General features: G+C 36.0%; 1 protein-coding gene across 1 annotated transcript; it reads left to right on the top strand.

The window, feature by feature from the left end:
- The first annotated feature begins 3,298 nt into the window (after positions 1-3,298).
- Positions 3,299-11,428, top strand: LOC107662008 (melatonin receptor type 1A-like). Its single transcript, XM_016451852.1, has 2 exons — positions 3,299-3,563; positions 10,659-11,428. The coding sequence occupies exons 1-2, from the start codon at positions 3,299-3,301 to the stop codon at positions 11,426-11,428; spliced, it is 1,035 nt and encodes a 344-aa protein (XP_016307338.1).
- The last annotated feature ends 4,184 nt before the right edge of the window (positions 11,429-15,612 follow it).

A 15,612-nucleotide genomic window follows, 5' to 3' on the forward strand; every position in this document is an offset into this window, starting at 1 on the left:
CACACACACACACACACACACACACACACAAATATCACAATAAATAGCATTTTATGTCAAACAAATTAAGTGTATACACCAATACTCAAAATTTCTAATTAAGAAATATACATATATGTAACCTTTATTTCATAGTGAAGTTGAGAAAACATGATTGGGGACATGAGAATTTGTCTGTCAAGTGACTATTCTCTGTAGATCCCACCTTCTCGCTCACCACAATTGATCAGTTAGAATGCTTGCATGCTATTGGTCAAACAACTTATCAGTCATTGCCTTCTGTAAGTATTAAAGCAATAGGAAAACAAAGCCATAACCCAGACATTTTAAGCAATTTAGAAATCCTGGCCAGGACATGTCCAGGAAAAAGAGGACCTTTTAGGTAATTTAGGGTGACAAATAGTCACCCTGTTTTATGTAAAATGTACTGTATTGTTTTATGTCGACAAAAAATTCACTAAACTGAAAGAATGTCCCACTGTGCAGCTATTTACCTCAATATTAAAGTACAAAATTGAGCAAGAGACTTTGCACACCCGGGCCGGCTCATAAGCATAAAATGGTCACCTCACACAAACTTTGGCCCAAACCTCTATAATCAGCACTGCCACTGAATGTTATTCAGATGCCAGTCAAGTTCTATATATAAAAAAACACCATTCCCCTCACACATACTGAAAGACAACAGCGTGAGTCATAATTGTAACGGGATACAAGTGAGCTCCCTGTTACTCTGGCTTTCACACTCTCACGTAGCATGATAAACAGTCTTGTGGGTAAACTCGCTCACATCTGGATTGTTAAATACGGTGGCTGGAGTGCAACGCACACTGCTTTGGATTCATCATCATACTCTGCAAACAAAAACGTCTGGTTATTAATGTGACCCCAGTCATTTCTGGGTCAACAGATGGAGGGCAGCAGTGTTTTGTGTACTCAGATTAGTGCTTTTGTAGTGCAGTTTCAAAAGAGAGGGGAGATGAGAAGCAATTGACTATGGAGGAAAAATACAGTGAATATCATACACCCACAACTCACGTGCAAATACAAATATATATATACACTGAACAAAATTATAAACGCAACACTTTTGTTTTTGCCCCCATTTTTCATGAGCTGAAAGGATGTCAGAAACAGACCATACAGTAGGGAATTCATACTCATCTCTCAGATTTGACACATTTGTCATTTTGGAAACTGATAGATGATGTTCAGTCTGTTATGGCATCATGGTGCTGCACAAAATATTGGACATGTCAGGGGCCACATTAATCATGAATTTCAGAAAATGTTTTGCACTTATTTGAAGTACTTAATTGTTGCCTTAATTCAATTCTTTTTTTTTCTGAAAAATGAAGCTAAACGTGTTTTATCTTCGACACAGCATCATACTGTATGTAATAAGTGAGTGCACATGTTCTCCTATGACAAGATATGATAAAAATGACAAGATAAAGGATAAAATATTTATTGACCTGGCTGACTGACAGATGAAGAGGTAGTGGAATATACTGACAAATTATTATGCGCCATAACCGCCACACCTGGTGTCCAACCCTTCTTGAACAACCATCATCATAGCAGTCAAGCCTCATCTTAAATATGCAGAACACCACTTTTTTTTACACTTTTGAAGCATTGTAAACTACATAAGGTGTGCACGAAAAGCATGATGGATGATGTGAAGAGTGAATGAGACAACCACATATGAATGCAGTTGAAAAAGATGCAAAGGTTTTTGCAAAACCTTTTAATGATGGATGCTTTTTATGTTTGACAACGAACAAAATGTTTCCCATCGGATCCAAATAAATTACACTTGCTCTCATCACTAAAGTGAACTTTGGACCAGTTCTCTCTCCACACAACATGCTCCTCAGCAAAGATGAGCTCAGCCTTCTGATTCTCTCTGCTGATGAGAGGCTTGGTCACTGCAGAGTGCGCTTTCAGTCCGATTTCTCTTAAACGTGCCAAGACAGATCCTTACCCTGTTCAGAGCTAAACTGGAGAGCAATTCCAGCTGCAGTGTTGAACCGATTTGCTATTGAGAGTCTCCGCATTATCCTGTCTTCTCGTGCATTTGTCTTACGTGGATGACCAGCCTTTTTGCGGGACTTGAATGAGTTAGTGACATTGTAAAGATTATAAAGTATGTGTGTGTGTGTGTGTGTGTGTGTGTGTGTATATATATATATATATATATAGTAATTGATAGTGGTGTTGGTGAATTGGTGAATGTTTTAGTCAATAAGCAAATAATAAAGTGATTTTTTTTTTTTATCTTGCACAACTGATTTTTTTTCCGCAATAGGAAAATTTAATTATTTGATTTTTTTTAAGATATCGATGTAGATGTGAATCAGGAAAAATTTACGAACTGCCATGAGATTGTGAGATTGTGTTGGTTAAATAATTGTCAACGATTTTAATGATGTTTGAAACAAAAACCTAAAGTTGTGATGTATTTGTGATTTATAATTATATAATGAATATACCGTACAGTACCGTCCGATACTGATCCTAGCAAAGCAGCGAGCGTAGCCTACTGCTGATATGGTTTCCTCCTCACGCGACTTCTAGTTGCGAACGCCTAGCATTCCTAACAGTTTTTAATGCAAAATGCATAACCTAAAATGTATACCTACATGTTATACATACTTTTAAGACTCCCAGCATTGTGTTTCGATATTTTTAGGGGCGCATGAGAGTGCGCTTTAACTGCGCTTGGCAGGCTGGAGCCATCAGGTGCGCTCACGTGATCCGAACATCCTCAGCATCAGCATCCAACTTCACAAAAGCCAACACATCAGAGCACACGCGGATATAAATGGCACAGATCTCTGGATCTCCAGCTGCGCTTCACGATGGTAGCCTATTGAGAACTTCTAAAGTTTGGGAGGTGTGTATTCACGCTTGTAGACTATTTATTTCCCGACAGCTTTTTGGAGTCAACATTGTGAATGAGGGATGCACGGTTAAGAAGTGAATGAACGAACACGAGTTTTGTATTTTATGCATCAGATTTATGAATGGGCGTCTTGACAAGCACAGAGTGCTTTGTAAATTGTCACAATCCGAAGAGACGCCGGATTACAAAAGTCTCTCCGCATGTCAAGCAGGATTTTATGTCTAAGAACGAGTTTGAATCGCAGCAATTTTATTTGAAACGGTACTATTTTTCTTTCATTTACGATTTAATAACTGCTTTCCTTTTTATCATATCGACATCCCTTTATGGCAGCTGTAGTAAGAGCGCACAGCTGAACTGGCGCGCTCGCCGCACCTGTGCGGTTTCTGGATGCGCCCGCTGCGCGGTAGATGCCCGTGGCGCGGAGGACCGGAGCCCTCACCGCTGTCCTGTGATGATGCATTGAGGATGGTGGAGGGAACGGACGCCCCTTTGAGGAACACTTCGACAGGAAATCGGGACAGCAAGTACCTTTCTTTCCCCTGGGTGGTGACTTTACTCTCCACTGTTCTGATCACTACGATTATAGTAGATGTTCTGGGCAACCTGTTGGTCATTGTATCGGTCTTCAGAAACAGAAAGCTCAGGAAGGCAGGTAAAGGTCTTCATCTCTATAATCCATCATGCTGACAGTCAATTATTTGTATATTTTACTGGCAAGGATTTCTAATGTAACTCGTTATTAGAGACTGATATCATTGACTCATTCAGAACAGTTTTTAAAATATATTTTTACATGTTTTTTTTTCTGTTCTTTGATAAATTAGAATAATCTGCATTATAAATATTTATTATTATCACCTGGTCTGCTGGTCTTTAAACCTGAGCAACTAAAAGTGCCCAAAACACCTCTAAAACCAGACAACAGACCAGCCTGACAAGTAAGACCAGCAAGTCAATGAATCCAGGCTGGTTTATAATTTATTCAGCTAGCTCATTATAATCTTTTTCATCTTCTTTTTATAATAATAATAATAAACAACAATAATAATCATTATAACGATTATTATTATAGATATATTATTAATAGTAGTAGTAGTAGTAGTAGTAGTAGTAATAATAATAATAATAATAATTTAAGCAGGGTCATTATTAATCTTTTTAATATTTTTCTTTAATTTTATTTATTTAAATTATATTATTTAATAATTTATTTAATAATTTTAATTTAAATATTTTATTTTATTAATTATAATAAAAAGTCAAAGATTAAAAAGATTAATAATGACCTTGCTGACAATATTATTATTATTATTGTCATGGTCATTATTATGTTTTAATTTTATTTTTTATTATGATGAATTATATAATAATAATAATTATTATTATTGTTATTATTATGGCTATTAATAATGATAACAATTATTGGTATTACTATGATGATGATTATTATTATTGAATAATAATAATAATAATAATAATAATAATATTTATGAACCATCTAGATAGTCACAATTTTCATCTTTGTTTTAAGCAAAGAAAAAGTAATAATAAAAAACAGAAATAAAGATATAAATATTGACAATAAATGACTGTAAAGACATTGATTAATTATGCAAACCACACCTATTTATTTATTTATTTTTGTGGTTTTATTTGGTGCTATTCTTTAGAGACCCACCAAATGTTAGTATTCATTTACAGACCCGATATTATGTGATTATATGTTTGCTCATTATTTAAGATTCAAACACAGTAATTGACTCATAAATGATTTCCAAATCACCAGCTACATGATCACAGAGGTGTCAAACTGGAAAGACAAAAGCATGGTGGTGTGCAGCTGCTGTATGAAAGCCTCTGCATGCTGCCCTGTTAACACTGTCAGTTTTAGTTTGAGTTGCAACATCTCAATCCGTCCTCCTGCCACTGGCTTTATCTCATGAACACACACAGCACAGCACAGCCTGACCTTTTCCTTTTGGAGATTTAAGCTTTAAGTGGTTCTAAGGTGCAGTTAATTTATCTGATCAACTAATGATTGACCTTTAAAAGATACAAGCACTTAGAAAATGTAAAGACAAATGAGATACACGTCTCTTAATGAGATCAGCCTCAGATCTTTTTGCATGCTAACCAGACACACAGAGATCCTGTAATCCTCTGGCTATTGCAACATGTGGAGTCTTTTGGATAAATAGTTCCAGACAGAAATATCCTCTTAGGTTATGTTTAATTCTGTTGACTATACTCCCTTATACATAACAATACTAAACAAATTTTTTGTTTCCCTTTAAAATGAAGCCATTTAGTCCATTCTAATGCAGCTCACACAGTGCTGGCAGTGAGACGGGTTCATGAACTCCTGACACACCTCCAGTAATTAGAGCTCCAGTGTTTTGCTGCTATGAGATGTGTGTGGATGTTTTTGAGATACCATCATAGTTGTGCATATCATTTGATGTTGTATGTGCTGTCTTGGTATGATTATTATTATTATTCATCATATATATATATATATATATATATATATAAAAAGGCATTTGCCACTTTTTATCTCACAATTTTGATTATTTTTTTTTAATTCTGAGTTTGTATCTCACCATTCTGTGAAAAAAGCACAAATTTCAAGATATAAATAAGTATGAACTGCAAGATATAAATTCAGAATTGTGAGATATAAACATAAAATTATGAGCTATAAACTTCAAGGTAAAAAAACGTCATGAGATATTAACTCATAATTGTGATAAAAAGTATTTTTTTCTTTTTGATTTATTATTCCACGGTGGTAATTCCAAATAGAATTGCGAGATATAAACTTAAAATTGCAAAATATAAACTTGCGATTCTGAGAATAGAAGTCTGAATTTTAAAAAAAATGTATTCCATGATGGAAGAAAAAAACCAAAATTGCAAGATTTAAACTAAAAAAAAAAAAAAAGTCATAATTATGAGATATACAAACTCAGAATTGCTAGAAAAAAGTCATAATTCTGTGTTTATATCTTGTGATTCTTTTTTCCTCAGAATTGTAAGAAATAAATTCTGAATTGTGAGACAATGATGACTTTTTTTTCAGTGACAGAAAAAGGCTGAATAAAGTTTGTTTTCTTGCCTCACTGGAAAGTGTTTTTTTTTTCTTCTTGTAAGCAAAAACTTACAATCTACATACTAAATGTTAGATTTAAACTGAAAACAGTTTGCTAATGAGGTACTTCATTTAACCTTACTTAATTTAAGATACATTTTCTGAAAACAAGTTATGCACCTTTGCTTCTCAAGTAAATTTACCTCGTTTTAAGTTTGCTGTAAAAGTCAAAAACATTTTTGTTTGAAGTGACAATGCTGTCTGTAAGGCATTGAATGTAGGTCTTTAAATGTGTTTTCATTGTAAACGCTTATCGCTGAAGCTGCACTTATCCCGTCACTTGATGCTCAGTGAGAGCCGATCCATTACAGATAGAGGATCTGGATCAAAACGGTTTTAAATGTGATGATTTATTCCATCACAGGTCCTGACATTTCAGACTGGGTGATGCACAAGTGCCAAATTCAATTTGAGTCCCATATCATATTCATCAATGGCCAGCAAATGAATTTATTGCACATAAATTCATCAATATTCTAGACCTCTATTCTTGTGACACTGGTGCTGATACAGGTCACAGAAAGCACCTCCATGACAGAGTTCATATGAAAAACAATCCAGTCCATCAAAATGCACACACGTCCATCAGTAAAAGAGTCTACTGCTTTGATCACCTAACTGAACTCCCAGAACAATGCTGCGAGCTTGTTTCAAAATGACAGCCTGCAGGCATGAATTTACATGTGTCCTGTCATGACAGATATCTGTCGAGCGAGATCAGGTGATCTGTGAATTAACTGTGCAGTGCTACCTGTGCAACAGAGAAAAACAATAATCCTGCAAAACTAGAACTAGAGTTCTTCATGGTGTCTTTATTTCATTTGTCACCTTTGCAACAGAGATTTGTACAGACACTTTTCCACACAACTGGATCTGAACTGTCAATCATCCAGAGTCTATAGCCCCTAATTTCTGCACCGTGATGACTGAAGAGAAGTACCATTAACATGTTCTTTGCTTCACACAAACAGACAATTTACATCGAGTCCCTGTTTGAGCTGATACTGCCTCACGCATGAAACACAGTGGTGACAAATAAAGTAACAATTACGGCATTAATTTGTTGATTTGTTGGTGATTGATTAAGCTGACGAGAAGAGGATAAGGCAGTCTGGTTAAAGCCATTCAGAAAATGGGTCTTTGTAACAAAACCAGCCCAATTGCTACTCAAAACTAGCCCAACCACGGCCAAAACAAGCCAAAATGTGGTCGAAATCGCATTCCATTTTAACCCGTGGCAACAGTAAAAAAAGTAGCCCAGTTACACAGAAAAAACGGTGGACTTGGCAACACTGGTTTACACTTGCAGTTCACTTCTGGATCAAAAAAGAAAGTGATGCATTTAGTCCTGGTTCGCTTAGCATTCACACTGTCATTTTTAACCCTTACCCCACCAGCATTAAAAAAAAAAAGATTTGCCAGGCACTGCCAGCATTTTTGATCATTTTAACAACATTTTAAAGAAAGAAACTTTAAAGAAAAAAAAATCTAGCTTCATGCATTTATTTATTTTTTTTATCAACATTTGAATGTGGGTTAGTTTCATGAAAAAAACAAAATTTGAAACAAAAAGCTGAAAAAATTGCATTTTTGTCAAAGACTACGTATGGATCGGATTTAGAACGATGATCAAAACATAGATGGAGTAGATCGCTTCCATCAACACATCCAAAGCTTCACAGTCCTAAACCACTTTCTGAGTGGACATTTCATTCAGTAACGTTAGGCAGTTTTGATTTATATAATGATTAATGTTTGATGATCACTTATTTTACATGCGATTGCTTGTTTCTGCTTCTTCTTCAACGTGTTTTCATCCAGAAATTCAGTAATCTTTCAGAAGATGTGTAATAGCTCCTCCTACCATATAACAGTGAAAACACGGAAAGCCAGAAAATTCTGTCAATGATGGGGAACAAGTTAACACAGAACCTAAAGATATAAAATGAAAGGCATAAGGATATGGTCACAACCTGATTGGACAGTTTTTATGACTTATATTTTGAGAAAGAACTTGCCGAACATCCCAAACTGCTGTGTGCTGGGTTAAATGCACTCGTTGTGTGTTGTGTGTGTATATGGTGGTGCTTTGACCAGTTGATAACTAACAAAGAGCTTCTAAAATGTGTTAAGGAGTCAAAACAGTGGCAGGGATTCCTCCATAGCACACAGAGATCTGCTGTAAGGAGACAGCAGTTCTGACACCTGTATCAAACTTTAATGGGCAACATACTGTAACTCACATGACAAGAAGAACCCGGTGTGTTTCAGCATTTTGTCCATTTTAGGGTTGCATCTAGTGACATCACATCCTGTATTTGGTTTAGATGTCTTCGTTCATATTTCAGTCAAACAGCACCAAAATTTGTTTGGAAGAGAAACAACACCCACCTTTCAAGGCATCTTGGTCTGCCTTTGAGTGCACCAAGGTACGGATGGCAGCATTCACATTTATTCAAATGAAGTGCACTATTAAAGCAAAGTTTGTTTAACTTGAAAAACTCTGGGTCTAAATTGTGTTGTTCACGTAGTACAAGCCCGGCCGACACGTGAGGGGTTAACACAGCTGGATGTGAAACGTGTGCTCAGTAATTCAAAGAATTCAATTCACTGACTTCCCTCACAGAAGTGGATGTACAAGTCAATACATCACCTGTTTTATGGAGCATCTAGTACCTGGAGAATTGAAAATTGGAATTTAAATACATAAAACAATTTCATTAGTATGTTGGTGTAAATCTGAATTTTATTATGACGTCAGTCCACTTAAGAGACACCACACAAGCACTAAATGTAAAAGCCTTGTGTTCAAAGCGCTCCACAGGCACGGATGTGATTTCATTGTTTTATTAGATTTTATAATCTCATTGATGTATTACATAGAACTAGCAAATCTTTTCATTAAAGAAGAAAGGCCAGTCATTGGTCTTATTATGTGTGCGATCTTGAGCTACAGCTGTGAACATTGTAGTGGAGTATGCAGACATTGCTCAAACGTTACAGGATCCAATTATACCGTGTAGCTCATTGCTTTGAACCTCATGGACATTTCTTCTCACAGTTTGATATTGATAATTAAAGCACATGAGGTTTGTTTGTGACTCATATCAAGCACGCCTGTTTGTTTTGAGTTTATCACTCAGATTTGTCACTGACATTTATGTAAAAGTAAAGAATGATAACCCAAACATGGAAAGGTAACACAGCTGTTAGTTTCAGTCACACCACCGACTGGCCTCAATAAGAGACTTCACCATACCGGTTTAAGACTGTTGACTGCTAATTGAAGTGATTTGTATGATTACATGCTGTTTTCACGTGTCAGTCGGGTGTGTTGCGGGTCTATTGCATTACACTGACTCAGGCCTGGAACACCATGCTAGTACATGAATGCAAATGCTTCTAACTTTGCATGCTCAATTTTATGACCCATTGCATTCTGAAATTTGCCTGTAATACCTGGAGAAAATAATCTCAATGGCAGCTGCTCGACTGGCACAGGAGCCCCCCAGGAATGCACAATCTGATGCCTCTTTTTTTAACTTGAGCCATTAATGCCTTGTAACCAATTAATTATTATTTATTTATTTTATTTTATGCAATTTTTATGCTGCATGCATGCAAACAAAGATCAGAATACAAGGCTTTTTGGCTCCAAATGGTCAAGGTACAGCATCTACCAATGGGACCAACCTGAACATGCTAACATGTTTTTAAAACAACACTGTGAAAAAACACTGTACAAATGAAACACTGACAAATCTTGCATTTCTCATTGTTGCCACAGGGGGCGCTGTAGTGAACGTTAGTGTACACTGTCTTTTTCTTCTACTATCATGGCAGTAGTAGAAATAAAATAAATTACTTTATGGTGTATTTATTCTTAATCATGAGATTAATGTTTTTAAATTACACATCACCAGTGCTGGGTGCGTAATTGATTACATGTAATCTGGATTACATAATCCAATTCCAAAAATTATCTACTTGTAATTAGATTACAAATTAGATTACAAGATAGACAGCAATGCCATACGAGTACCATTTTCATTCAGAAATTTCTAGCAGATTTCACACTTAATTACAAAGAAATGGCGAGTAATGTTAAAATAAACTTGAATTTGGAATTTTTACTCCAATAATCTTTATTCTATTTACAACTTCAGAATGCGTTTTTTTTTTTTTTACCGTGCATAAAAAACCTTTTGTGGTGGATATGATCTTGCCAATGGATTTTCATGAGAATACAACTACTTTACATTTTGGCAAATTGGTGGCTAATTTGAATGAATTCACAGGATCTCACTCATACGTTTTCACACAATCTGCTTTCACTCCACTGACATTTAGATTTAGGAACGAACCTTCATTCTTACTTTTTTTTTTCTTCTAACAATCATACATTTCCGTATGAATCACATTACGAATTCATATGCAATCGCCACCTCATAAAAAAGTTGTGTTTTCTAATGAGATCGGACTGGATCTTGCATAACTACAAAGCAACTGATTACAGCTAGTTACCTGGACATATATCTTAACTCCACACAAGTCCCCATACACAGAGTTTTCACTTCTCATTTTCTCTCGTTTTTACAGGTAATGCCTTTGTGGTGAGTTTGGCTATAGCAGATCTAGTAGTGGCCATCTACCCCTACCCGCTCGTCCTAACCGCCATCTTCCATGACCGCTGGATCGCCGGTGATATTCACTGTCAAATCAGCGGCTTCCTCATGGGGCTCAGTGTGATTGGCTCTATTTTCAACATCACAGGTATCGCCATCAACCGCTACTGTTACATCTGCCACAGCCTTAAGTACGACAAGCTCTTCTCCAACAAGAACACAGTATGCTACGTGGTCCTGGTCTGGGTGCTGACTGTCCTGGCAATCGTCCCAAATTGGTTTGTGGAGTCTCTGCAGTACGACCCGCGCGTCTACTCGTGCACCTTCGCCCAATCGGTGAGCTCGCTCTACACCATCACGGTGGTGGTGGTGCACTTCATTCTGCCCATCGGCATCGTCACGTACTGCTACCTGCGCATCTGGATCCTCGTCATACAGGTGCGCAAACGGGTCAAGCCGGACAGTCGGCCCAAGATCAAGCCTCATGACTTCCGGAACTTTCTCACCATGTTCGTGGTGTTTGTGTTGTTCGCCGTCTGCTGGGCTCCGTTGAACTTCATAGGCCTGGCGGTGGCGATCCACCCTAGACTGGGTCAAGCCATACCCGAGTGGCTCTTCACAGCCAGCTACTTCATGGCATACTTCAACAGCTGCCTCAATGGCGTTATATATGGAGTGCTAAACCACAACTTTCGAAAAGAGTATAAAAGGATTATACTTGCTATTTTCAAGTTTAATTGTTGAGTTTTCACAATGAGACAAGCACTGTGTCTTTCTTAAAATTTGTAAGTTATTCAAAAGCGACTGACTTACGAGTGCATCTTTTCTGATTTGAACGTTTTTATTGTTTGCATTTTGTTATACTACATATGGACATGTTTTTGAGTCACTGTATTTACATGCTTAAATTTGTACAAAATGATATAAGTTTTAACTTGTGTTCCTTGTTTACAGGATCATGTAAAAGTTCATGACACTATTCAAAACCCTGTTTATTGAATTAAAATCAATGTACTTGATTTATTTTTTTACATTCAAATGCCTAAAAATGTAGATAAACCTTATAAAAATATATTTTCTGAAATGCAACTGCTTTTACATGTCATGTGATTTTTATTTTCAGCATTATTGTACTCATCACAATTTCTAATTTTTCTTAAATATTTGGGAGAAAGATCTACAACAGCTATTAGGGAATATTTGGAGACGTGAGAATTTAGGAGACATGCGAGAGGATTTTCAGGTTATAATTAAAATGATGATTAAACCTAAATCTACATATGATTTGATCTCAATTTAATTAACTCAATCAATTAAAATTTATTAGGGTGACAGAAGTCACATATTTGGAGAGACTTGGGATGTATTATTAAATAAGAAAATATGTTACAGATGAATTAAAGTTAGCATATATTAATGAGAGTGTAAGTAAGGAGATTTTGATAGATTACATATATGAGCATATTTTTGCTGACACCTCAATTGCAAAAAAGAATGTATGACTTACTCTAAATTATTTTACACAAATGTAATTGATAATTAATATTAATTAGTACATTATTAGTTAATATTATAGCTTGTTTTCTGGTTAAACACAGAAAATGGATCACAAGTGGAAAGTTATAGCAGTTTATTAATCCATTAGATTCATGAACTTGAATGTTGCAAAAAAAGGAATATGAAAGGTTTCTTTTTTTTTTTTGCAATGGAAAGCACTTTCATGTATCCTTCAAATAGTTGTGTTTTTGTGTGTAAAAATGGAAATCAAAAAGTGTAATACTGTGTTATTTGAAATCTCCCCTGCACAATTTCTGAACAAATATTTATCAAACAATAATATTTTTTTTATGTAAACATTCCTATGAATGCACTGGGAATCTGAGTGCTGCATTCATGTTTAATAGTAAGAAGTCTTAATAAAATGTAATCACTGTGCAACATATGTTGTGAAATATTCACTCCACTGTGTGGAAAGGAAGGGGCGTTTTACTCATAAAGAAACTTTTTCTGACACTTGGTTGTTTTCATGGATGAGCACCATAAGTACATTTTTGACAAGACGCATGTTGTTTTCAGTCAGTGCCTCAAGTGTCTTACACACAATAAACAATCACAAGTCAACACACGTTAGAAACTAACACTTGCCCTGGGCAGTTTTCTTCATGGTGTGCTGCCAGTCAACATTATCCATACAGAGCAGGTTCAGCAGAAGAAAAAGTATAGATCTCTGACAGGGAGCTTTGTGGGTCAGTGAGGACAAATAGCTTGTAGACGGGGGAGTTATGCCTCAGGGGTTGAGAATATAACAGGGAAATGTCAGGCAGATGCTCAGACTCACACAAAGCCCAAATCACAGTAAAAGTTAGCTTATAACACTGCTTAAAGGGGTCATATGTTGCGATTTAAATTTGTCCTTTCTCTTTGGAGTGTTACAAGCTCTTGGTGCATAAAGAAGATCTGTAAAGTTGCAAAGACTAAAGTCTCAAATCCAAAGAGATATTCTTTATAAAAGTTAAGAGTCAACCACGCCTACCTAAAACGGCTCGTTCTAACACGCCCCCACATGTCTACATCACTATGTGGAAATATTAGCATAATGCCGCCCAAATGTGCACGCAAAGAAAGAAGGCATGGTTTCAGGAACAGCAGTAGTGTTGATGCAGCATGTCAGGGAGACACTGTGTGATTCAGTGCGAAAGCTAAAGCACTTTATTTGGCCTTCAATACAATCAATACAAATACACAAAATAATGATCTTTAAAATAGCATCATATGACCCCTTTAAATTATAGTCTGTCAGGAAGAGCTATGGTCAGATGTGCTTAAATGATTGTTCCAGGTCTAATGTAAGTTAAGCTCTATTGACAGCACAGCACCATTACTTCAGAAAATCACTGCACATGGATCGCATTTACAGTGGAAATCTATGGGGCAGGGCAATTTATATTAAATGTTAAAATACTTACATGTGATATTAGTGATGGGGGCTTTCAAAACTGCTTCATGGAGCTTTGAAATTTTTGCATAAAAAAAAACAAAACAAAAAACAATATTGATTCATGCACGCATCCAAACTACCAAAGTCATGTGATTTCAGTAAATGAGACTTCGTTATGCCATAACGGTTTAAAAATTGTAATAGTTCGCCACTAGGGGGCGATCTCTGTGAACCCACAAACCAGTTTTTACCTGATCTCGGACCAAATTTGTAGACATTTTTTAAGGAAAGCTTTGTTTAACCAAAATGAAGAAATGTAGTCTCTTATTGGTCTGATAACCAATTTACAAATTAATGAAATAACATATTATGCATACTTGCAATTGGTTTGTAACAGGTGTTTTTAATGCAATTATTAGCTTCATTTTTCATTGCATCTCCATCGTTCTGACCATCACTATGTTGAGTGCTTCGAAAAAGTGAATCATTTTGAGAAGCAATTGGTTCAATTGATTTAAAGTTTAAAAAAGTCGGTAACACTTTATTTTAAGGACCAATTTTCACTATTAACTAGTTGCTTATTAGCATGCATATCACTAGCATATTGGCTGTTTATTAGTACTTACAAAGCACATATCAATGCCTTGTTCTGCATGACCATATTTTAGATCCCTTTATCATACTCCATACCTAAACTTAACTACTACCCTACTATTAATAAGCAGCAACGTAGGAGTTTATTGAAGCAAAAGTCGTAGTTAATAGTTAGTCAGTAGTGAGAGTTAGACCTTAAAATAAAGTGTGACCAAAAAGTTTCTCCCATTATGATATGTACACAAGTTTGATTGGATATAATAGCTTATTACAGGGTTCTCTCGAAAATCTGATTGGTCATTGACATCATTCAGAGGTCGGATATTTACAAATATTCATCATCGACTATGGCAGCGCTTTATATAAGTGCACTCATCCGGGGGAAGAGAAACCAGCATTACTTTTATGTCTCTCTCATATCACCTGCATCTTCGAATGTAGTCAAAATGAGCTCAGAGGACTAGATCATTAATATTACTGACATTATTGCAGTAATTGTCTTGTTCTAGGCCAATAAATTCAATAATTTGCTGATTAATGCAATAATAAACTTTCTCTGTACAACATTATTTTTTTTTTTACATTTACATTTATTTATTTAGCAGACACTTTTATCCAAAGCAACATACATATGAGGAATATAACAAGTGATTCAATGAGAAATGATGGAAGAGTTTCAGAAATAGTAGTAGTACAAGGCAGAACAGGGAGATATTAAGGTATAGTGAAAGCATAGAAGAAACTTTTTTTTTTGTTACTTATTAACCTTGTTTACAGCTGGTAGACCCTGCTACTTTCTCATGAGTCATGACATGCTTCGCATTTTGTTGATGTCAAAACTTACAAAATTAATCTGTCTCTTGGTAGATATTAGCCAAATTACACAGACGCCTGCGTGGGCGGGTCATGTCACCCTCAGGTCCATGTACAAAAACCATACAAGGTAAAAAAAAAACACGACCCAGTCTATATTAAATACAGCTTCACTTGCTGCGAGTATAATTATGGTTTGTGCCGACCACAATATGTTCTGTGTGGTGAATTTCTGCCTGCCGAGAGCATGAAACCGTGAAATTGCACAATAAACCATTTCTGTGTTGGGTCTCCACTTGATGTTCAACGTAAAAGCTGGGTTTGGAAGCTAAATAAGTTGATAATGTGACACCTCAAATAACACTCACTATTGTACGGAAGAATATCAACATTTTAACAAAAAATACGAGTCCCAATTTCTACTTCTAAACTCAGATGAATGCCTTTTCCCATAGGTCTCCAAAGTTACTGTGTATCGTAATCGACAGCATGCGACAGACGCGGTACAGCTTAACCTGTACTGAACCAGGAACATTTCTGTTTTTCTGTCTTGATGCAAGTCAGATGTTCCTTGACCTTCATT

Source organism: Sinocyclocheilus anshuiensis, unplaced genomic scaffold, assembly GCF_001515605.1.
Source record: "Sinocyclocheilus anshuiensis isolate Anshui unplaced genomic scaffold, SAMN03320099.WGS_v1.1 scaffold535, whole genome shotgun sequence".
In the NCBI taxonomy this organism is placed as follows: Eukaryota; Metazoa; Chordata; class Actinopteri; order Cypriniformes; family Cyprinidae; genus Sinocyclocheilus; species Sinocyclocheilus anshuiensis.

Excerpts from the sequence above, each read along its gene's own strand:
- LOC107662008 (XM_016451852.1), top strand. The coding sequence starts at position 3,299 with ATGCGCCCGCTGCGCGGTAGATGCCCGTGGCGCGGAGGACCGGAGCCC. Across the intron at positions 3,564-10,658 it reads CAGAAAGCTCAGGAAGGCAG|GTAATGCCTTTGTGGTGAGT; the intron begins GTAAAGGTCTTC and ends TCGTTTTTACAG.